This window comes from Mastomys coucha, unplaced genomic scaffold (assembly GCF_008632895.1).
Source record: "Mastomys coucha isolate ucsf_1 unplaced genomic scaffold, UCSF_Mcou_1 pScaffold14, whole genome shotgun sequence".
Lineage (NCBI taxonomy): Eukaryota > Metazoa > Chordata > Mammalia > Rodentia > Muridae > Mastomys > Mastomys coucha.
Window position 1 is genome coordinate 85,589,470 of NW_022196896.1, and position 24,301 is coordinate 85,613,770.

A 24,301-nucleotide genomic window follows, 5' to 3' on the forward strand; every position below is an offset into this window, starting at 1 on the left:
CCAGGTGTGTGCTCTATGCTGAGCACGTGGAGGCCTCTAGATAGCTGTAGAGGCTACCAGGAGTGGAAAATATCCAGCGATGCATCGTTAAGTATGATGCTGAAAGGTGTGATCAAGCTCAAACGTCATTTGTGAGAATGAATAGACAATAGCTTGAGAAGTGCCTCCAAGCATGGAGATACCCCTGACTATTGGGAACCTTGGGAGTCGGGCCTGGCTTCTCCTCCTCTACCTTAGGAACCAGCCCCAGAGGGCCAGGTAGCCTTACAATCACAGGAAGTTTTGATGCAGGGTTACATGAATGACCAGCCACATGTATGAACTGTGAGCTTCCATGCCAGGGAGCCTCATCCATCAGTGGCCTGGCTTTTAGAGTCTAGAAGGTGCTCCCTCCCAGAGGTCCTGGAGGCCTGAAGGTGCTCCCTCCAGGCCAGCTCCATGAGGAAGAGTAAAACCAGCAGCCATCTAGGATGTGGGGGGAGCAGGTAACCGGAGGAGAGTGCAGTACAGGTGAAGGAGAAAGCTGCAGAGTTTTGCAGTACACTCTAAACATACTTGAGATAGCAAAAACAGACTAGCGGCGTTATCAACTGCATAAATAACGTGTTATCTCAAGAATGCATTGTGTTCAGGAAACTCCAGGGGTGTAGCTCGATAAAATGCACCTGAGGGCGGTGAAGGCGAAACTATAGTAACCAGAAAATGTCTCACCTTGAGCAGAGGCTCAAAACATCCAGGTGATGTTTTCTCAATGGATCACTCAGCAGATCTCCAGGGACTGAAGGTTCCCACACCTGACTCAGTTGCGGAATGCGTCCTATGAAACATTGATGAAAAAACAAGCAAACAAACAAAAAAAGCCCATGGTAATCGCTTACTAGGGTAGCGGCTGCTCCACCCTCGTCTGAATTTTGCTTCATTCAGAAATTTAAAGATTCTGCTTTACCATGAATTCCAACTGAACTCCAATGAGAGCTCACTTAAGACAGCTGCTGTGGGAGGGGATGGAGGAAAAGCCATCCTGATGATTATTGTCTTTGGAAGGAAGCATGCTACCTCCAAACCTATTATTTTTAGAGGCTGCTGAAGCCAGAGAAACAGATCCTTTTGAAATGGTGCTGTGTAAGATGCCTGTTTGTCTGTGTGGCCCTTTCTCTCATTGATTGCTCGAAAACTACTGAAAAAAAAAAAAAAATCAATGGCAGAGAGGCAAGCTCATCTGGCATGTGGGTAACTGCACGCAAGTAGGAGGGTAGGTCAGAGACGGGTTGCTGGCTTGGCTCTGCTTCCCAGCAGCAGCTCCTCAACTGACCCTGCCCGTTTTGCTGATGTAGCTACAGGCTAGATGTGGAAAGAGTCTGGATTTCAGTCTATACAGAACCAGAGGGCTCAAGTTCAAAATGTTGCTTGCCCTCCTGGGGTCCAAGGGCATCCATTTGGAATTCCTGAGAGCCTTGTTTGCCCATGTCGCATTCTCTCTTTCCTGTTTTGAAAAAAAAAAAAACTCACTAAGTAGGAGTCTGATGTTGTGTTCTGCAATCTTTATATATACACTGGTTAATGGACTTCTCACAACAGTCTCCCTGGGTTGCTGCAGTCGCGGAAGTGAAGCTTGAGGAAGCATGTAGAGTTGCTGGCGAGTAAGTGCTAGACCCCGCTTTCTTGGCTGGATCAGCAGTCCTCCAACCTTAACCTCACTAGAAACATCTGGAGCCTATTAAAGACATAATAACAGCACAACAATGAACCAATGTGTGGCCCCTCCCAGACCTGTTAAATCAGGCTCTCTAGGGGGTGGAGCCAGGCTGCCTTCTTTTAAAAGCTCTGCAGGTGAGGCCACCCTACCCTGGTTGGCCCAAGCCCCATCTCCAGGAACTATGTTCAAGAGCAAAAGGAAGAGAGTTTGAAAGAAAAACAATGAGACCAGGAGCTTTTGCGACTGTACTACATGCCAGAGGCCTTATCTAATCTTTCCGGAAACTCCAAAATGATTCTCATTTACAGTTCTGGAAACTCTCTGTTGGTTCACCAGACTGGTTGAGCAATCCTCACCCCCAAGTCCCAGAGCATCTGAATGGCAGAGAGATTTGAACTGGGACTTTGTGCTCATGGTACTGAACCACACCATGAAGAAATACCTGGGGCTGGAGAGAGGTCTCAGATGTTAAGAGCGCTTACTACCTTTCTAGAGGACCTGGGTTTGACTCCCAGCACCCACATGGCAGCTCACAACTGTCTGTAACTCCAGTTGCAGGAGATCTGATATCCTTGTCTGGCCTCTGTGAACACTAGGCGCGCACACAGTACACATTCATATGTACAGGCAAAACAGTCATATACATAAAATAAAATGAAAATGAAAAAGAAAGAAATCTCTGGGGCAGCGGGATGGCTCAGCAGGTAAAGGCATTTGCTGGATAAGCCTGGCAGCCTGAGCTCAATTCCCAGACCTGGTGGTGAAAGGAAAAAAAATGGCTCCCAAAAGTTGTTCACTGACCTCCACTTATACACCATGATGATGCACGTACAAACATATTGTGTGGGTGTCCACACAAACAAACAAACAAAAACAAAGGCAACACCTCTTACACTGACTATACAAAACAAACCAAGGCAGATGGTCACCGTGGGTTGGCAGTTTAGATGAGAGTGGCCCCCCTTAGCTTATATATCTGAGCACTTGGTCTCCAGTTAGTGGAACTGTTTGGGAAGGATTAGGAGGTGTGTCACTGGGGATGGGCTCCGGGGTTTTGAAAGCCCACACCAGTCCCAGTTAGCTCTTTCTGCCTTGTGATTGTATCTCAAGCTGTGAGCTCTCAGCTGCTCCTCTAGCACCATGCCTGCCTCCCTGCTGCCACGCTCCCCACATGATGGCGTGGCCTCTAACCCTCTGAAACCACCTTGGCCATGGTGGCTGAGCATGGCAATAGAAAAGTAGCCAAAACACCATGGTTGAAGTCACAACATGCTGGACCTCTCAATGATTCTGTTCTGTTCTCTGGAAACTGGGATGTGCTTGAATATGGAACCATTTTCTTTTTCCTTTTTCTTTTCATTTTCTTTTCCCTCTTTCTTTTCATTATCTTTCTTCCTCTTCCTTTGGCTGGGGAGAACAGCAAACAGGCAGCGGTAAGCAGTTTATAAACAAACACTTAAGCAGACGCCAGATAGTCTTGTTTTTACTAGTTATTGGGAATGTAGGCACAGGCTAGCAAACAGAGTAGCCTTATAATAACTGACCCTTTAGTGCTCACCAAGGGCACTAAACTACTACCTGCATGGTGCCCTTGGGTTGCATCTGACCTTGGAAACTGAGTTTCCACAGCTTGTTCGCTTGCTTTTTTGTTTTGTTTTGTTTTTCAAAACAGGGTTTCTCTGTGTAGTCCTGGCTGTCCTGGAACTTTCTCTGTCAACCAAGCTGGCCTTGAACTCAGAATCTGGCTGCCTCTGCCTCCCAAGCATTCAGATCAAAGGCTTGAGCCACCACCACCACCACCACCACCACCACCCAGCAACGCAGCTTTCTTTAATCACTCTTTTTTATTCTACAATTCAGTACTATAAATAAACTTTTAATTGAACTTACTTTTGAAATTAAAAATAATAATGTCATCCTTGGAATCCTCGGGGCCTGAGTCCACTGCCTAACGGGGTAAGTGCTATGTGAGGAAGCATCACAATTCACTGAAGAGTGAGCTCTGCTTACCCTGTCACTTACGAGTCGTCTTCTGGGTCGTTCTGTGCACCTACCAACAGGCACATGTCAGGATTATCTAAGCGGCTGTTGTCTAAGGTTGGTTAAAACCTTAGCCACAACACACAATCTTGGTTTATTCCATTTATATAGAACCTGGAAGAAGAAGTTTTAAAAACCAAGGTCATCATACTTTAGGTCCAAGAAAAGGAAAGGCCAGAAGTAGTGCCATTTTAAATTATAGTTGGAATGTCTCTCCTTAGTCTGGATCACAAATTCGAGGCCAGTCTGAGCCCCTCTCCCCAAGAGAGAAACAAGGAAAGGGGACAGAAAAAGAGCAAAAGACAGAGGAGGAATGTGATGAGCAGCATCAGCTGACATCCTCCACAGCTTCTCTTGTGGCCCTTCATAATTAGACTTTCAGTTTCTGTCTCCTAAATGCTTGTTTTTCTAGGCTCCATAGTCTAGGCTGGTCTAGAACTCTCCATCTTCTTGCTTCTGCCTGCCAAGTTCAGGACCATGGGCATGGGCCACCACACCCAGAAGTCAATTACTAGTTCTTGTTTGGTTTTGTTTGTTGAAACAGAGCCTCCCTCTTTAGCCCTGGAACTTGTGGTGACTCTCCTGCCTCTGCCTCCCAAGAGCTAGGAGAACTAGGTGCTAACTCCACCAACCTAGTCCCTTTTCATTGTGGTTTTAGTTTGGGTTGACCCAGCAGTGTATATCCATCCTTGGATGGAACGTGGGTTCTTTAGCTCACACAGCAGGCAGGCACTTTACCCACTGAGCCATCTTCAGCCTGATTTTGAATTATTTAAGCCAGGATTCACCTCTATTATATCACAAGTAGCATATACAATTATATACTCCTTATTCACAAAAGAAGCATTTCTGAGGTTTGTTTAATTGGTTTTAAGGTTTTCTTTTACATTATGCATAGAGGTGTGTTGGTGTACACAGGAGTACAGGTGCCTACAGAGACCAAAGGCATCAGATCTCCCTTGAGCTGGAGTTACAGGAGGTTGTAAGCCACTGATGTGGGGGCTGGGAGTCTAACTTAGGTCCTCTGAAAGAGCAGTAGGCTCTCTTGACACTGAGCCATCTCTTTCCCCCACCCCCCGGCCCAATGTTTGAGTTTGGTGATTTTGCCCAACCATTTGCTTTTGTGGTGTTGTTATGGTCATGGTGATGGTAGCTGATTTTGTTTTTGTTTGTTTGTTTGAGACATACTTTCACTTTGTAGGGTGGGCTAGTCATATTACTTTCCGTGTGTGTGTGTGTGTGTGTGTGTGTGTGTGTGTGTGTGTGTGTGTGTTTCCTTTTATTCTCCCAGGTAGATTGTGAGCTCTGGGAGGGTAATAAAATTTCTTTTGATTTCTTGTATTCTCTAGCACTTGGCACACACACTATGCACAGTATGTTATATGGTTGTTACTCCAACTGAATGTTTTAACTGCCCAGGTCTGTGAAAGCTGCCATACCCAAAAACCACAAACTGAGACGCTCAAATAACAGAAGTGTCTTGTTCCTTCTTCCAAAGTTTGGGAGTCTGAAAGAGTGGCATTGTCATGATTGGGTCTTTCTGAGGACAGGGGCAGAATCTTTTCCAGGTGCCCATCTTTGGCTTGGAGATGTCTGTGCTTGTATTTCTCTGTGCCATCATTTCTGATATGTATCTCTTTGTCCAATTTTTCCCCTTTTATGAGGATCCCAGTCAAATGACATTAGGACCCACCTTAATGAGAATGTCACACTGACCCTCTTTCCATATAAGGTCCTATTCTACGATACTTTGTGTTAGGACTTCAACATGGGAATCCGGGGACACAAAACTCATGCCCGCTCATACTTTTCAGTGACTCGTAACACCCAGAGAAGAGGCCTTCAAAGCCCGAAGTTAGTTTACCTAGTTCTAGAATCCTCTTTTACCCCAAGCCAAGATGAGCATTTGGAATTTTAATTATGTTTTTGGCACCAGACTGGAGAGTTGCTCTTGATTTTAATGTTTCTCTGTGTGCTTTCCAGAATGGTTCCCGCCACCTAAACCTCAGAGCCTGCAGATTGTCTGGAACAGGTAAGCACCACATTGGCAAGTTCTCTTGTCTTTAGACACAGGGAAGAGAGTGGAGCTTCTCTAGACCTCAGGGCACTGGGCACCAGGCCCCAGCACCCCATCCGAAGCCCTTACCGATGGATGCCTCTGAGGGAGCCAGCCCCTGGGAGGGGGGTGTTAGTTTTTCTTTATGAACCATTTACTTTCGGTGAGTTCTGGTCATTAAAATTGTTTTGTGCCCCTCAGCCATGCCCCAGGCCCTGAGAGCAGTAGCGTTGGCCTCCCAGAAAACCTAATGGGTTTATTATTCTCTGACACAGAGAAACCGAATAACATCATTGAGTGGTCATTGGAGGAGGAACTTGATTCATAGAGGTCATGCTTTCCCAGGCCCTCTCAACATGGTCTCGGCTCAGACCAGGGCAGACTTTTATTACCAGCTTTCAACAAATCCCTGGTTTCTTTTGCAAAGTAAAACAGATAATAGAGACATTCCAGGAATAGCTAGCTAACTATGCTGCACCAGGCAGCCTCTGGGCGAAGAAGAACTCAGTGTTTTCGGACAATGACCAATTACAATAACCAGTATTATTTGATCTGAGAGTAATTAGCCAAGGCTCTGTTCTTTTTGCTTCAGTGAGGAGGCAAAAAGGGCAGTGAGGGAAACATCAGAGACTGGGGAAAGGAGCTCAGATGTCAAAGAAAAACACTCTCGCGGTGAGAGAAGGAAAGAGTTTCCCAGCCAAGATCCCAACGGAACACTGGACCATTGGTCTCGGAATATGCAGAGTGGTTTAATCTAACCATACGTGGCTTGATTGTTCCATATGTACCATTTGTCTGCTTTTAAAGCCACTGTGCAGAGTGAAAAGGGGGATCCAGAGGATAAGCGTGGAGCTGTAGACTTCCCCGAGAGCTTTCACTGGGAGACACGAGGCTCCCAAGAAGCCCACGTGCTCTGCTCTTCTTTTCAAGCCCAGGATGGCTTGGACACCCTGTTATGTTGGAGGCATGTTCCCAGAAACTGCTGTTTATTACGTCCTTCACTGCTAAGCAAGCACAGCAATCTGCAGGCTTGCACTTTAATTTATCATGACATTTTAAAATAAGTTATCTTTACTACAAGCCACTTAATTGAGTTGGCATTGGCAAATAAAAAGAGACCTTTTAAGGTTTAGGTATCAATCATTTTAAGATACTCATTCAAAAGCTGTGTCAAAAGCCATCAGGAGCTTTGGTCTAACCTTGAGTGCTCCTTGGAGTCCCTAGGATGTCATTGACATGTTTTTTTTGGTTTTGGTTTTGGTTTTGATTTTGGTTTTTTTGAGGTCCTGTGGAGGAGCTGGGTCAGCTCTGTTTCTAAGCAGAGCAATGGCAATTTTAGTCGTTTCAGCTTTGAGGTTGGAATAAACGTAAGTTTGCTGAAGCGTAACAACAGAAGGTGCAAGCGTCTTCTTGCAGGCGTGTGGGCCCTTACCCCTAACTTAGAGAAATCCGAGTCTCCGGGCTGCTCCAGAGTTTCCTCTTGTGCCTAGTGGCTTTTTTAAAACTCAAACCCACAAAGTGCCTTCATACTCGACCCCACGACTGTTACAGCGGTCACGGTTCTGTCACAGGCTTCCTCCTGTCACCTTTTCTCCCACATCTCTTTCTTTTAGAGTGCACAGGGCTTGAATTCTCTCAGTGTCACCTGACTCTCCTGGCCACACTTCAACGACTGCCTCTGCCCATGCCTGGGCTCCTGGTCTGTGCTCACACTTCCTTTTTCTCTGCTTGACGCCTGGAACAAGAAGTCATTAATATCTGGAGCACTGCTAATGCAGTGGCCATCAGCCATGTACAGGTCGCTATCTAAATTGAAATTGCTCCCAACTGATCTTAAAGCTCAGTTGTTCAGTTACACCACCCGTCTTCCCAGGGCTCAGCAGCCACGTATGCACGGTGCCTACCGTATTGGGCTGAGCAAAAAATAGGCGATTTCCATCATTGTGGAAAATTCTATTGGACAGGGTCGGCTTGTATTAGCACATGAGAAAATTCTTGGCTCTGCAGAGGACTAAGGATATGTACCCAATGTGTGCTTCTGGGGGCTTCATGTTGTCCCATTCATTGTTGTTGTTGTTGTTGTTGGTGGTGGTGGTGGTGGTGGTGGTGGTGGTGGTGGTGATGGTGGTAGTGGTGGTTTTGGTTTTGGTTTTGTGAAGAGAGGATTGCTTCTTGTTTTTTTCAAGACAGGATTTCTTCGTGTATCCCTGACTTTCTTGGAACTCAGGTTAGATAGAGCAGGCTGGCCTCTCTCTTACTCAAAGATTCACCTGTCTCTGCCTCCCGAGTGTTGGGACTAAAGGCGTGCACCACCACTGCCCATCGGTTGCATTTGTTCTCATCAGTAGCGTTCTAGAACATTCTGGTGTCAAACAGGATGAAACTGAAGCTTGCAGAAATTAGGCTACCTGGCCAGGGTCAACCAGAAGGTCAGTGGAGGATTCATCTGCTGCACAGGTTTATAACGGACTCAGTTTGCAAGTGTGGTAAACCTAGAATCACTGAGGTGTCTCCAGCCTTTCTTCATAGTTCCCACAGAGGTGTGGGTGAGACTGCATACAGGACTAAAAATGCACCGTTCTATGGGTTTAATGGTGATCTCTTTCGCATGGGCCTAGTGAGTATATACTCAAGTTTCAGAGTGACCGGCAATTGTAGGTCAGCTTTCCTAACGATTGTGTCTTCCTACTGATGGGTGCTTCTTATTGTGGGGGTCTACCACATCCTAAATGGAAAGTATTAGAAAAGTGGCCACACTATCCATACACTTCCTCTCTTCTATGATGTAGAGGAAAGCACAGTACTGGGTGAACTCATCACAGGTAGGCATCCCCACCCCCTACTGTGAAAGTCCGTGGCAACAATGGGGGTAGCTGTTGTCTCACTCCTCTCTGAACAACCATACTTACCAGGTGAATGGTAGGCAGCTACTGCTTTATGTAATCACAAAGCCCAGACAGGACATGTGGCGTGGAGAATTGGCTGACCGGTCCCTCCTTCATGCCATAGCAGGTGAGCAGGCCCCTTATCCTGGGATTTCCAAATCTATGAAACAATTACTCTGGAGCTAGAGACTACTAACCTGTTTGCAGAAACAGTTCTATATTGTAGGAATCAGCTACCTGGAAGCTTCTTATGCAAATCTCATGTAAGAATTAAACAAATCGTAGCTGTAGAACAGGACCTCTAGCCTCCCTGCATCGCACATGTCCGAGAGGAGCACAGAAGTCTAGAGGTTGGCAAGTCTGAGGTGAGGGCTCCAGTAAGTACATCTCTTGTCTGGTGAGGGCACTGTGCTTTATGCACAATGCCTTCTTGGAATGTTTTCACACGGTAGAAGAAACAAAAGGGTCCCCCAGAGTTCCTTTGGTGGAGGTACTGAGCCCATCATGAAGGCTCTTTGACCATAACCTAGTTACCTTCCCGAGGGCAGACCCCAAGAATACAAACCTTCAGACTAGGGGAGGGCCTTTTCCTTCACCGATGTATCCACAATTCGTGCGATAGCTTGGTGAGTGCCTGAACCCTACTAGGGGCCAGTTTTGCCTTACGCCTCCCAGAGCGAGCCACCTGATAACATGTGCTAGTTGTTCATCTCCAAGTATATAGATCGGCACAAGGCCCGCTTGAGGATGGAGCAGTTTTGGGGATTTGGATACATGATTATTGCTCCTGCCCAGCTCCGTCCCAAGAGGAACAAAGGAAACTTCTTAGCTGATAACCCTGGGGCCGAGCTTCAGAAACCCTGTTAATAAGGACATTTCCACCCAACATCCACTCTCCAGAATGGCCTCCCTCCCTTCTCCCCTCCCCTCTAAGACTCCATGTTTTCTGTCTTTGGTACCCAGAGCCTGGAACATTCTGTCAACTAGGCCTTTCTGCTTGGGTGGGGCTGCAGTGCTCCTCCTAGAAGAAGCCTTCATTGTATATGTCTGCCTCTGTAATCACAAATCTGTGTCCTTTGTGCACATTGTGCCTAGGGATATGGTAAAGGTTATGGTTGCTTTAATCTCCCTTCCTCCTAGCGACAGTCCAGGTAAGAGTTTTGTGTTGGGTTATTTACACTTACCATCTGTGGCCCAGGAAGGGCATGTTGGAGACACATTAAGCCCCATTACCTTTTCCTCGGTTTTTATCCACCCCCTCCCCTTTTTATTTGTGCAGAATAGCGGCCTCTAGAGAGATTATTTCTTCCTTCCACTTTTCCAGGCTGGGTGGAGTTCCTGAAGCTGAAGACTTGGCCTCCCAGATGCTAAAGGGCTTCCCCAGGGACCGCGTCTCAGCCCAAGAAGCACTCGTTCATGATTACTTCAGTGTCCTGCCATCCCAGTTGTACCAGCTTCCTGATGGTGAGTGTGGGTGTGGGTGTGTACACATGAGTGCGTGTGAGTGTGTGCATGTGAGTGTGTGTGTGTTTGAGTGTGCATATGCATATGAGTATGTGCGAGTGAGTGTGTGAGTGGGTGTGTACACACACATGCATGCACGCATATGCATATGCAAGTCTCATCTTATGGGTTTTCGCTCAACACTGGCGAGTCATAGAGTTTGCAACCAGAAGTGAAGTCAGAGACTAATTTGCTTTCCGGAAAGAAGCACAGGGAGCCAGCCTCCCCTGAGCTTTGAGTAGGATTCTTTAAAACTCTGAAATACCAGTAGGGAAAGGTGACAAGGACCTCTTTGTAATGGCGAAAACCTTTCTTACACACATATACTTAGAAATTGGCGGCAAGGAAGGTTGCCTCTGAGATATTTGCTTTAGCTAGCATCTATCTGACAGGAGAAGCAAAACAACCAATGTTTCTAATAAGCTGCTTCTCTCTTGCACAGAGAGTAAGAGGAGAGGTGACATGCATATGTCAGGAAGGAGAGATGGGCCCTTCTTGATTGGTAACACAAGGCTGCAGAAGGAAGCTTGGAGGTTGGGCTCTGGCGGAAGGGAAGTGTCCTCCCAGGCTAGCCGCCCACTACAAACACAGGTTACCCTGAAACCAACCTTTGCTGCCCGAGCCTGAGTCATCCTCCAGATCTGAAATCTGCTGCGGGATCACGTGGCAGGAGCTCTTCTTGGGTTTCTCAGAATGCAGCCAGGAATGGCTACAAGGAGGATGTGGGTGGCGGTCAAGACCTGGGCTGTTTAGGGCGGGCTGGGGAGAATATCCTTAGGTGAGGTTTCTTTGAAAATATCCACATTCAATGGAAAAGCGTTGTTTGAAGTCCTGAGCCAAAGAAAAGAAAGCTGAGCAGGAAGGCCGGGGGTCAGCCTGGGAAGAAGTGAATGGGGCGGGAGTGCGTTGGGAGTCGGGATGGGGTGTCCTGGGATGGAGAGCTACTGCCCAAGAGGCATAGGCACAGGTCGGCCAGGCTTTATAAGCACAGTTTCCCTAGATCTCCGACATCCTCATGAAATGGCACAAATCTCTTAGTTTGGAACTATTGAGGAATTTTATTATTAAAGTGAGTCACTTAAGATCTCTAAAAATAACCATCATTATACATCTGAGGTTAATATCTTACTTAACCCTGTAAGAAGAGGCAGCCATTAGAATTTATTAAGCTGCCATTAAGTGTCAAGAACACATGAAGTGCTATAAAAAGTTGAGGAAAACAAGAGGCTTGGCCTTGGCCTCAAGGATCTTACGGAGTGGGAGGAAAAGAGGGTGAAGAAGAGGAAACAGGGTACCTTTTACACATATTAGCACAAATCATATCAGAGCAGCTAAAAGTCTGTGCATAATCAGCTGCAGATGTTCAGAGACGTGTGTTGAAGGTGACTTCGGAGAAATGGGGAGAATCCAAAGAGAGATGGGTGAGCCTGGAGGTGAGAGATGGGGTTGGGCTAGTGGGTCAAAAGAAAGGCGTTGCAGCGGACCTGTAGCTCCCACCCTTCCCTGGCACCTCTGCCTTGTGTGCCTGTCCTGTTGTGCTCCTCTTTCCCATCTGTCCCTAAGATCCTTCCCTCTCGGGAGACCTAACTCTACCACATCCCATACACGCACAGCATGTTTATTTGTACACAGTGCTCCCATCCCTCCACTTAAAGAAATGTCCCCTGTTAGCTTCCTGCAGAGTCTATTATTCTGGATACTGAGAACTACTGGGATGGTCAAGGCTTCCTGAGCACCAGCTTTTTAATTAAAGAGCAGCAATCACTATCCAAGTGGGTGTATGTTCATAGGAATTTGGATTTTGATTCTCCCTAGAAATCGGAAGCAAAGTTTTCAATCAATGAACTCTGGTGGATACACCATCTAAAGGTGTGTGTGTGTGTGTGTTTGTGTGTGTGTGTGTGTGTGTGTGTGCACGTGCGCGCACATGAGTGAAGGAGAGAACAATCTGTATTCCTTCTCTGTTCACCCTGCTGCAGAGCCCAAATCTACTTTGACACTTTGAGAAAAATGAAAAGATGGAATCTTGCAGGAGCCTGCCTGTGCTGGGGGAGATGAGGAGTGTGCGCAGCGGGAGGGAAGTTGACTTTTCTTTATACATATAGGGGTTTTTCCATGCAGAGTTTAAATTATGCCTGATAAAAGGAGTTTCGTGGATGTTTCAGTTCTTTCAAATTCTCCTGGCTTCCTCCCAATTAAATGAGGTTTGTCAAAGCCACGGGGCTCTGCTGGCTGCTGCCTCTGCGGACAAGCACTTCCTGCAGCGACATCTCGAATCCCTGAGGGAGAAGATGAAAGGGCCAAGCCGAGAGACAGGGAAGAGGGGTGCAACTGTGTGTGTGTGTGTGTGTGTGTGTGTGTGTGTGTGTGTGTGTGCTCGAGGGCACTCGAGGGCGTGTGTGCATGTGTGCTTGGGGCAGGTGTAGAAATACACATAGAGAGATGACATTGGGACGTGCTGCAAGCAGGCAGGAAGAGCAAAGGTACTGGGGAAATTGGAGAGGACCTTGGAGAGGAGTCTCCAGGGCTGTCTGTGCACCTTGACAACAGTGGCCCTCGCCAAGGGCACTTCCTCCACTAAGGGCTGCATTCCCTGGGCTGGGCAGCACCACCAGCCTGCTTTCTCATTGCCCCTGGCAAAGAGCCTTTGTTAACAGCCTGCTCTGCAGACAGAGACCCAGTGGGCAAGCCCAGCTCCCAACCTGCAGGGACAGAAAAATCTCCATTGCTGAGGCGGGCTGCTGCAGGCATGAGATTTGTGGGAAAAAAGATGTGTGCTTGTGAAAGATGTGTGAGGAGCGTTGCTTTGTTATAATTAGGAAAAAGATTTTGCTCTCTGGTAGCACTTCAGCTTGGACTCCATTTAGGGGCTTATATTTACATCAGTTTATTATTCTGGTCGCAGGATAACCGAGTTGTCACTTTAAAATATATTCTGTTTCCCCTTTGATCTGGAAGATGCCAGCTCTTATTGTCTGGCCTCTGAAGAAGACAATTAAGCATGAAGCCTGTAAGTGGAAAATATATGGAGACCAGAGGACAGACAGTCCAAATCCCCACAGAAGACTGCTGTGCAAACTCCCCACAAAATCAAAGAGCAGTTCCCATCAATCTATGCCGATTTTCATCAAGCTGCGTCTCCAACAACACTTTGCCTGGGTTGTGGCAGTAAGTTTAGAGCCAGAGGAAATTGATCAAGGGTGATTTGCCATGAAAACCCAGGAATTCCAGGATTGGTTCCCATGTGGAGATCGCTGCTAAGTGGGAAAGCATCAGTATTAGAATGGCGAGCCTGTGGGAATGTCCGCCAAGCTCTGACGTTTTCCCTCCTTGACTCTTGAACACCTGAAGAAACATTTGTTGAAGGAGAAATTATTGGTAGTCCCTCTCAAAACACACCCATCAGCAAGCTAATTGCTTTTGCAGATGGCCAGGGAGCAGCTCTCCCCACCCCGGCACCAGCTCATGGCCATGCTTGGGGACCATGGCCGAGCCAGCAATGCAGCCTGTCAGCTGGGGCAGCGAGGGCCTAAAATTAGGCCTTTGGCAGCTCTCTAATCTTAGCTCCAGGTTCAGCCCTTTGCTTAATTCCCTTTGCCCTCAGCATGAACTTGGGCTCTGGGAAAGGAACACTGGTTAACGATTTGGGGGTGGGGGAGTAGAAAATCATTAAGCTGGCCCTTCTAGAAATGGCTCCCCTCCGTTCTTACAGGAAGCCTTCCAAATGTTACCATTAGAGAGTTAAGACTGACTTTGGAAGCTCGCCATTTTGAGCACACACACTGATCTACAAGAGTATTTTTTTTTTTAATCTGGGCCAGTAAATGCCACATGATTTAAGAGTCTGGTCCTTAAGCCCCGGCTCTTGATCATCAAGACATCAAAGGCTCTCTCTTTCCTTCTCTCTCTCTCTCTCTCTCTCTCTCTCTCTCTCTCTCTCTCTCTCTCTCTCTCTCTCTCTCTCTCTCTCTCTCTGTTGGTCTCATTTTCTATCCTAATCCAGGTTTGAATCTTTCTCTACCATTCCTTCCTGGACTAAATCCCCCCTTCTCCTTTAAAATAGGTCTTGGCATCTTAGGAAAAAAAAAATTCATCTTGAAGTTTAAAGGCTTGCCATGTTCCACAAATACTTTTGTTGAAACAATATTCTATGGGCTGCACAGGGGTGGGAAAGCTCACAGCCCTTGCCTCTGCCTTCCCTCCACCCCCTCATGCCTCCACTCTGAGAGCTCTGAATTCATTCTCACTGCCATAACATCAGAGCCATATTCCACTTCACTCCAAAAAGAGGGGAAATTTCAAGTTTAAACATTTGATGATCCTGTGACATCCCTGTTCAAACTCACTTCTCTAGTCTAGGTGTCCTTAACTGTTTCATGGGGGGTTGCGGGGAAGCATGCCTGAGCATCCATGAATGGAAGTTGACCAGGGTGTCGTTCCTTAGGAGCGGTCAACCTTGATTTTTGAGATGGGAGCCAGGACCCCTCCCTGGGATCTGGGCCTCACCGGTTAGGCTAGGCTGGTTTGCAGTCAAGTTACATGGATCCAGTCTCCTGGGCAGCACTGATGCTAGAGACTCTTGTCACTGTCACCATGCTTTGTTTGGGGTTGTTTTGTTTTATTCTTTGTTTGTTTTGTTTTTTGATTTTTGAGACAGAGTTTCTCTGTGTAGCCCTGGATGTCCTCACTTTGTAGACCAGACTATCCTCAAACTCAGAGCTCTGCCTGCCCCTGCCTCCAGAGTGCTGGAGTTAAAGGTGTGCCCACCACAACCGGCAGTCAACCAGCTTTACCTCAGTGGTTTTTGCATGGATGGATGCTGAGGTTCAAGCTCAGCTTCAGGCTCAGTCTCGGTTCTCGTGCTATCCCAGGTAAAGCTCACGCTTCTTGTTTTCTCTGCCTCTCTGTTTCTCTATGTCTCTATGTCTCTCTCTCTCTCTCTCTCTCTCTCTCTCTCTCTCTCTCTCTCTCTCTCTCTCTCTCTCTCTCGTCCTGGGGATTGAACCCAGGACCTCACACATGCTGGGCAAGTGCTCTCCCACTGAGCCTTAGCCTTAGGTTAGATTTCTTTAATTACCCCACCATACACATATCAAATATAAGTTCTGCTTTCCTCACTTTCTTAGTCATTGGGTCTTATTGTGGTATTATAAAATTTTTCTCTAAGACTCAGGATCCAGCATAGTGTCAGGTTTCTAACATCGTGGGCAAATTACATTTCAGTTTATTCATCAGTAAGTGTGATGCTGAGACCAGAACAAGGATTTGGGTATGGATGTTATCCTCCAAGAGCATACAGTCCTTAAGGCAGTGGATGAGGCTGGGGTGTGACCCACTACCATCAGTTGACGACATATGCAGAGGTTAGCACCACCTTGGAGAGCCAGGAGAACTGTGAGCAGATCTTGAATGGTGGGCTTAGGGGTTGGCTCAGTGGGCAAGAGTGTTCTCAACGTAAGCATGAGGACCTGAGTTCAAATCCCCAGCTCTCATGTAAAGTTGTTGCGAGAACATATGTTAGGAAGAAAGGGAAAGCTCTGATGTATCAGCTTCAAGACCTCACCTCTGTTCCTCAAAGATTAACACTGAAGGATACTGAGGGGCGTGCAGCGCTAGGGACGGAGTAAACAGTACTTGCCTAGCAAACACAAAGCCCTGGTTCCATCCCCAGCACCTTGTAAACTGTGAGTGGTAGACCTGCCTATAATTCTGAAACAAGAGGAGCAGAAAGTCAGTTACATGGAGAAGTCAAGGCCAGCCTGGGGTACATATAACCTTGTCCATCCTGCTCCTCCTAAGAAAGTGTAGGACATTTCTCTCCTTTGATTCTCATTTGGTCCTACCCATGCAGGCTCATCATCTTCTTTTTAAATTCTTAGGATGTGTGTGTGTGTGCTGTGCACACCCACATGTCCACAGAAGTGCCAGGTGCCCCAGTCAATCTCTCTCCACCTTAGTTTTTAAGGCAGGGTCTCTCATTGAAGCTGAAGCTCCTGGCTAGAGTGGCTGTCCCGAATGCCGAGGTTACAGGTCATGCCCCACTTTTTTTTTTTCTGTAAACCAGGGTGGCTTCAAACTCAGAGACCCTTCTGCCTCTGCCTCCTGAATTCTGGCATTAAAGGTGTGTGCCACCATCCCTGGTGTGCCCGGTGTTCACACAGGTAGAAGAGGGCATCGGCTCCTCTGGGATTGGAGTTACAGCCTACTCTGGAAGAGCAGTAAGTTCTGTTACCTGCTCAGCCTGTGCATGGTTTCTGTATGCAGTTTATTCAACGTTTAATTAAACTATGTTTGAGGCCAAGTTTCAAAGTCCGGATGTGGGGAAGAAGGAAGAGAGACTTGCCTGACGACCTGAGTTCAATCCCTGGCCCCCACATGGTAGACTCTTTCAAGTTGTCCTCTGACCTCCACACAGGTGCTGTGGTATGAGCACAGGCTCCCTCACACACCCCTCAGGCACACATACAGAAAATAAATAAATGTAATGAAAACTTGGGGGAAAAAAAAACATAAAAGAAGCAAATAGGGAGGTGTCTAGTGTAACACATTTAGTCACTTTCTTCTATAATGTTGTCCTCAGCACATTCCCACACATGAGAAGCAGAGATGCAGCTTTCCATGCTGCACACATTTGTGTTGCTAGGAGGTACCTCAGCCAATTAACCCTCAATCCCATCAAGCCTGTGTATGTAAGCTGGTTAAATTCACTGGCATCACAGGTTCAAAGAATGAGACCTTGGGCAGGGAAAGGACCCTCAAGGCCACTTAGTTATTCCTTCATCACAGAGAAATATCATTGACACTGGAGAAAAAGTCATCTTTATGGGCATCTGTGTGCTTTAAGTAGATCTCACTCAACCAGGCCAGAATGACTACTCTCATATTACGGATTTAAAAGTTGATACTGCTCGACTATAGTGGTCCACACCTGCGATCTCAGTACTCAAGAGGCTGAGGCAGGAGGAAGGCAAGGGTGAGGCTAGGCTAGCCTACCTAGGAAGATTGTCTCAAACAAAAAGGAAATAGAAATTGGGATTGATAGTGGAGTCGCCCAGTTGGAAATGGAGGAGCCAAGACTCACTCACACGAGGCCCCAGCCCCACTCTCCCCAAACTTCATTCCATACACGAGAACATTATAGCTAGACTGTTTTAGAGTCAAGGTCCACCCTCAGCCCCAGCTTGTTGCTGCTCTGTTTATTGTAAAATCTTTCTGGGAAAGGTTTCTGCGGGTCCCCAGGTTGAATGGTTCACACCTCACTTTCATCTGTTACGGAAATTCACACCCCAGTCCCAGCAACCCTTTCCCCTGTGCTGTGAGGGCCAAGCATCTGCTGCTCTTACTCTTTATGATGCCTTCCGCAAGCACCCTTGGGTCTTAAGAACTCTTACTATCTCTCCATGGCAGTCACTGTTTTTGTTTCACTCTGTAACCATTGTGCAAGAAAAACAAGAATCAAATGAAAATGGGAGAAAGGCATAAAATAGAAATTTATTCAAAAGGAAACAAAAGCCAAGACGCATGCATCGCATGGGAGTCAGCTTTTGAGGGTGGGGGGTCTAGCCAAAACCACGTGATTGCTGAGGTTTCTTTTTCTTTAGCCCTGTGACTCCCAAGGCAGGTGAGGTGACAATCTAAGCATTTTCTGCTGACAGAAGTGTGGGTCAGGGACTGTGCCTTCCTTCAATATCAGATTCAACCAACTTTATGTAAGAGGAACTACACCAAGTTGCTCATATTTTTTAATCAAGATGCGTTTATCCCTGAAATTACCTGGTTAAACAATTGAGCTAGCTTAAAAATAACCAAACAAGCCAGGCCATGGTGGTGCATGCTTTGGATCCAAGCCACTCAGGTGGCAGAGACAGGCAGATCTCTACATTTTAGGCTAGCCTGGTGGTCTACAGAGTGAGTTCCAGCACACAGCCAGGGCTTTATAGAGAAACGCCAACTCAAAAAAACAAATGAAGCAAAACAAAACTTAAAACTTAGATGCATGCAAATGTGACACACACACACACACACACACACACACACACACATTGGTTTGAACATTACAAAGTAAAAAATAATTTAATTACTGAACCCAGGAGAACAGATTGGATAAATATTAATGTGTTGCCTGGGCACACAGTGCTGTGTACCATTTGAAGCTGCTCACAGGAGTGTGACATGTACTAGAATAGAAGCACATAGCACATAAGACCATAAACTACATAAACCAGAAAAGTAGGCCCAAGGGTACATGACCTTAATCCTAGGATCTGAGAGGCAGCCTGGGTTACATAGCAATGCCATCTTTCAAAATGGAAGGATGAGAGAGAAAGAGAGAGGGGGTGGGGAATAGAAAGGATAGAAAGGGAAGAGGAAGCCGGGCAGTGGTGGCGCACGTCTTTAATCCCAGCACTTGGGAGGCAGAGGCAGGCGGATTTCTGAGTTCAAGACCAGCCTGGTCCACAGAGTGAGTTCCAGGACAGCCAGGGCAATACAGAGAAACCGTGTCTCAAAAAACCAAAAAAAAAAAAAAAGAAAAGAAAAGAAAAGGAAGAGGAAGAAGAGAAGAGGAGGAGGAGGAAGGAGGAGGAGGAGGAGGAAGGAAAAAAGGAAAGCCAGCAAATGCCTTTAGCCCAGCACTCAGAAGGCAGCCATAGGTGATTCTCTGTGAGTTCAAGACCAGCCTAGTCTATATAGCAAATTTCAGGCCATCCAGAAATTATACAGCAAGACATTGACTCAAAAACCAAAAACAAAATAGAGAATATAAAACGGCATATTATAATGTACTTATGAAAGTTATTTGCATGTGAACGAAACTGAAAGTTAATATAGAGAATAAAAATGTTCTATAATATTGCAGATCATTGTCCCTCCTTTTCAGAATTTTCTGGAATGCTTGGGATGCCAATTTTTTTTTGTTTTGTTTTGTTTTATTTTTTGTTTTAAGAATGAATTAAAGCAAAATTGTACAAGGGTTCTGAGCTCTGGACTGAGAATTAAAGGCCTATGTTTCTGTGTTCTTTTTTTCTTTCCCAAACCCCAGATGCACCACTGGCCTTCATAAGCCTTGATTTTTTTTTTTTCCGTCTGCACAGTGGGTTAACACTAGTTTCTTTTAACCCAGAATGAAATGAACATTTATGAAACCTTTGACTCACTAAATACAAGGGTTCAAGTAAGTATGGTTCGAGGAGACGAGAGGCGAGACAGAGAGGAAAGACAAACGGGTACTAATTACCTTTGAAAGAAAAGACCAACTGCTTTAATGGGAGATGACTGCGTCCCGTGTCCCTGGTCTGAGCTGCAAGTGCACTCTGTGTTAGTTAGCAACTTCAGTGTGAGGTGCCCCGTGATCCCTTGGGCTTAGACGATATGAAGCTGCCATATCTCCACATGAGCCAAGACGTTGGCCTTCCCATGCAAGAAGCGTATGTTCTGAGTAACCAGTAAGCAGCTGCAGCTGATGGATTGATGATGTGCAAGAACAGCATAAAGTCACAGCAGCACATGACCAGGGAAACAGCAAAGGCCACCCTTTGCAAGGCTAGTTTAATTCCCAAGCTCCATGAGACTCTCGCTCTCTCCCGTAGCCAGTACGGAGAGATGAGGGAGATTGGCTTGCCTTGTTTCCTCGGGTGCTGATTCAGAACCCCAATCCCATTAAGTCACTTTCTGCACTCCAGTGCACCCGGCAGGCTTCCCCAGGTTATCAGTGCAGGGAGAGTAAACGGAGACACTGGGATCGGATTTCTAAGGAAGAGTCAAAGCAAGGTTTGAAAGGGGTGACAGCCAGCTGCCAGGAGCCCAGGAACTCAATTAGACGGAGAGACAACTATCTCATTATCTCCTCTGAAATGATCTAAATACATAAGAATCTAAAAGTTTTAAATAAACTTGTCTTACCGACAGTCTAGATGACTGAATTTCCCTTCTCAAAAAACTTTTAAGCACCCACTTTCGGATTTATTTATTCTAAGCGCAAAGCAGCTGTGATAATTACGCTGTCAGGTTCACTAAGCTAATGAGCAGTCACCCGAGTGGAAGGGCTTGCCTGGCTGAGATCACTGAGGGAGAGCCGTCTGCCGCCTCCTGGCTTCTCTCCTTTCCTTCCTATCTTTTTCTTCCCTGCTTTTACATTTTCTTTTACTGTGACTTAGGAAGGAGAGTCTGGCAATCCATAGCCAACTTGAATCCTTTTGATTAGTTTCTCTGTCCCCTCCCCTCTTCTCCTCTCCCCTTCCCTTCCTTTCTCTTCTTTCTTTACTTTCTCTGTCCCTCTCTTCTTCCCTCTCCCTCTTCTCTCTCTTCTTTCCTCTTCCTCTTTCCCTCCCCCACCTGTCGTTCCTTCTCCCTTCCCCTCCTCCTCTTCCCTCCTCTCCTCTTCACCTCCCCCACCTTTTCCCCTCCCCCTCCCTTTCTTCTCCTCTTCCACCCTATTCCTATCCCTGCTTTTGAAGGGCAAGAAAGCCCCAGGGTAACCCAAGCTTTTCATGCCACTGTCTCCAAGACAAGGCTAGATTTCTCCTGGAGACAAACCCCTAAATCAGCTTGGATTTGAGTTGACAAGGAGTCTGCTAAGTGTACACAATGCCTATTTCCGCCGTTTAACTGTTTATGCTGTGCTGTGAGCTGAGGGAGAGAGTACAAAAGGGGATGGTATCGCATCCCTGTGAAAAATGTCTTATTTGGATCAGCAAAACTTAACACCCCCCCCCATTCCAGCCTAGCAAATCTATTATTTTAAATCAAAGATGTCAGAACTGCAGGTTTCCCATGGCACTGATGCAGAGAAGTCCAGACCAAGCAAGACAGGGCGACAGTATAGGCTTCCTCCTTCCGCTTGGGTGTGAACAGCTCCAAGCAAACAGTATCGTTACAGGTCATGCCTTTGGTGTGCCAAACACCGAAGCTCTGTCTCTGATAAATCATGAGCTACTCAGACCACGGGCCTGGGAAAGCAGGGCCTGCCTTCGAGGATGCCGAGAGCAAGTTCTGTACACATGCCTGGTGACCTGGACTCCTGCTCTGCGCTGCCCATGCCCCAGCAATGGCAAGTGTTCAGTGCCTACTTTGTGTCAGGAACTGTGGAAGGTGTCTCACGTTTGTGTTTAGCTCACAGCACTCTGCTGGGAAGTTTTTGTTTTTCCCTCTTGGGCAGATGAGTCCCTTAACTGAGCATTAACTTCAGAAGGACTGGGCTCATCACCTCACTGAGTGTACACAGAGACAGCAGGTGTGTGTTAAACACAAGTGTCTGTGGAACTGCAAACTGCCAGGGTGCCCACCCAATCAAATACAGACTTCCCCTGATGGGCAGTGCTTTCATTTAAGAGTTGTTTATGCATTATAATGGGGTGCATTCAGTAGAAACTATAAAATGGGCCTTCCATGCCCATGGGTTCCCTGACTGTGCCTGCCAGTTTCAGATTCAGACAACCCCACATATTCAGGGGAAGGTATGTCTTTTTTTTGGGGGGGGGGGGGGTTCGAGACAGGGTTTCTCTGTGTAGCCCTGGCTATCCTGGAACTCACTCTATAGACCAGGCTGGCCTCGAACGTAGAAATCCACCTGCCTCTGCCTCCCAATTGCTGGGACTAAAGGTGTGAGTCACCACTGCCTGGCAGAAGGTATGTCTTAACATAGAAAGTACCTAACATAGACCAATTTTCTCTTGTCATTATTTTCTTTAAGATGCTCTGTAACTATTTTCACAGTGTGTACCACATTAGGTGTCATATAGAGACACAGTAGTTCTGGAACCAAGGCCTATGGGATGACTTTATTCCAAATTTTGGTCACTTTGGGGTCTAGCAATGCACTCTCCCCACACTGGGGCGTGGCAGATTATGTGTTCCCAGTAGCATGTGTTCCCACGGTCTCAAGGTGGGAACAACTGGCATTCTGCAGTGTCCAGCATTGCTCAGCTCTGACATTCCATATATTAGGTATGTTAAATGCTTGTTATTGTTGTTTTGAGATGGGGGTCTTAGTAAATGCATTTTTGGATTTGTTTATTTGGGGTATTTTGCCCGAGTGTGTTTCTACACACCAGAAGAGGGCATCGGATCCTGTGGGACTACAGTTATAGCCCATTGTGAGCCACCGTGTGAGTGCTGAGAGTTGAAGTCAAGACTTCTTAACTGCTTAGCCCTCTCTCCAGCCCTACTGAATGTGTTTTTTGATGGAGCTGAAGAGATGGCTCAGTGGTTAAAAAAGCAAGAGCTATTTTTCCTAAGTACTATTCCCAGCACCAACACCACAGCACATCTGTCCCTCCAGTCTTAGGGGACCTGATGCCCCATTAACCTCCACAGGCCCTGCATGCATATGTACATGCAGGCAAAATACCTGCACACATAAAATAAAAATAAAAAATAAAAAAACACTTTGATTTATGATATTTATTGTCTTTCTTTTATGCTGGGGATTGAACCCAATGTTTTACAATGGTTTACCAGGATAGAACCCCATGGTAAGTCAAAGAACATTTGTCTTTGTAAGGAAATAAGGATGAAGATATTTCAAAAAAAATTTTTTTTAATTTATGAAAGTCATGCCTTAGAGTTTATTTAGACTATGTTTAGAGATGAAGGTATGTGACAAAGTTTCGAATCTTCCTCGGTATGTCTAGCCCACATGCTTCTCTCTGCCTGACCTGGTGGGAGTACAGTCTACACTTGTTGGCATGCCGCTCTAACTCTTCCCCATGGGTGCCAGAACCTTCCCCAAGTTCATCTGCTAGTGTTTGGCGAGTGTGCACTGAACTGAGTTAAATAGGGAGCACTTAACAACTATTACAGATACAGTAACCTATCCTGAAATAAATAGGAGTAAGTCTGTCTATTTTTTTTTGTTGTTGTTGTTTGGTTTTTTTCGAGACAGGGTTTTCTCTGTATAGTGCTGGCTGTCCTGGAACTCACTCTGTAGACCAGGCTGGCCCCGAACTCAGAAATCCACCTGCCTCTGCCTCCCAAATGCTGGGATTAAAGGCGTGCGCCACCACTGCCTGGCAAGTCTGTCTATTTTGACATCTCTTTGGGTAACGGATGTTATCACAGGCAGACAAAATATGTGTATTGTGGAAAAGTTCAGGAAATACTATATCGATGCTCTTCTCTTTTTCTCCCTACAGAGGAGTCTCTGTTTGCAGTTTCAGGAGTGAAGCTAAAGCCAGAAATGTGTGACCTTTCAGCCTCCTACAGGAAGAGACACCACCTAGCCGGGGTTAACAAATGTTGGTGAAAAGAAAAGATGAGATCATCTACATCTTTGCAGGTGAGCAGGCCCAGAACCACAAGCGATTGATGGATTGATGGCTGCTGGCAGGAGGGAGCAGTGTCTGCCTCTGTCCAGGGCCTAGCACTTTATCCCTGCTCCTAGGGCTTCAGAACCCCACTTCCTAAGCTGCGGGGAGGAGATGAGGATGCTATGGCCACTTCTCCCACCTCTAGAGCTGTGATGGGCTAATGAGTAATAGCCCAATACTGGTGGAATAAAGAGCTCTGCTGGCATCACTTTCCTTAGCTAGGCAGGCCTCTGTGTCAGCTGGCGAGACACATCAGCTGTTGAAAGTTGACCAACAGACCCACTTTCCCCAAAGGCTGCCAGGTTTCCTGGGGTGCGGGATATTCAGTGCTGAAGTGACATTTCTTGCTAAGTCAGGAAGCTTTGTCATAGTAGTGGTGAATTCTCTTCTCTGTCAGCCCCAAGGAGCCAAGGGTATGATGGTAGATTTTTCCCAGAACCATTGTACCCTAAAAGGTATTCATTCATGCACAGCTAGCTCCTGCTAGCATGCACAGGAGGATGGCGGAACACTCCCCAAAGCCAAGTGCAGACATACCCAAGTGTCTCAGGAGCACTTCCATCCTCTACTGAGCCTCTGCCGCGAGTAGAAGGGACAGCAATCTGGGTTTAAAGGGAAACCAGGTGCAGGGCCAGCCAGCCCTTTAGGTGACCCTGGCCAGATTCCAAATCACAAGTACTATTCTCTGATAGGGCTACCCAGTTGGCAAGCACAGCTTGGCCACGTCTCCTGGCGGAAACCCCTGGGATATCCCCCACGTGTACATGCCAGTGTTACTTCCGTGGCAGTCCCCTGTTCTTTGTCCTGGATCTCTATC

General features: G+C 46.6%; 1 protein-coding gene across 1 annotated transcript in view; it reads left to right on the forward strand.

Moving 5' to 3' along the window:
- The window catches only part of Cdk15 (cyclin dependent kinase 15), an 89,792-nt gene extending 66,344 nt beyond the window's left edge, over positions 1 to 23,448 (forward strand). The window contains exons 11-13 of the mRNA XM_031368842.1: positions 5,720 to 5,768; positions 10,002 to 10,141; positions 23,311 to 23,448. Coding sequence (XP_031224702.1) covers positions 5,720 to 5,768; positions 10,002 to 10,141; positions 23,311 to 23,420 — 299 coding nt within the window. The 3' untranslated portion in view covers positions 23,421 to 23,448. The remainder of the gene's footprint in view (positions 1 to 5,719; positions 5,769 to 10,001; positions 10,142 to 23,310) is intronic.
- Positions 23,449 to 24,301: the final 853 nt, after the last annotated feature.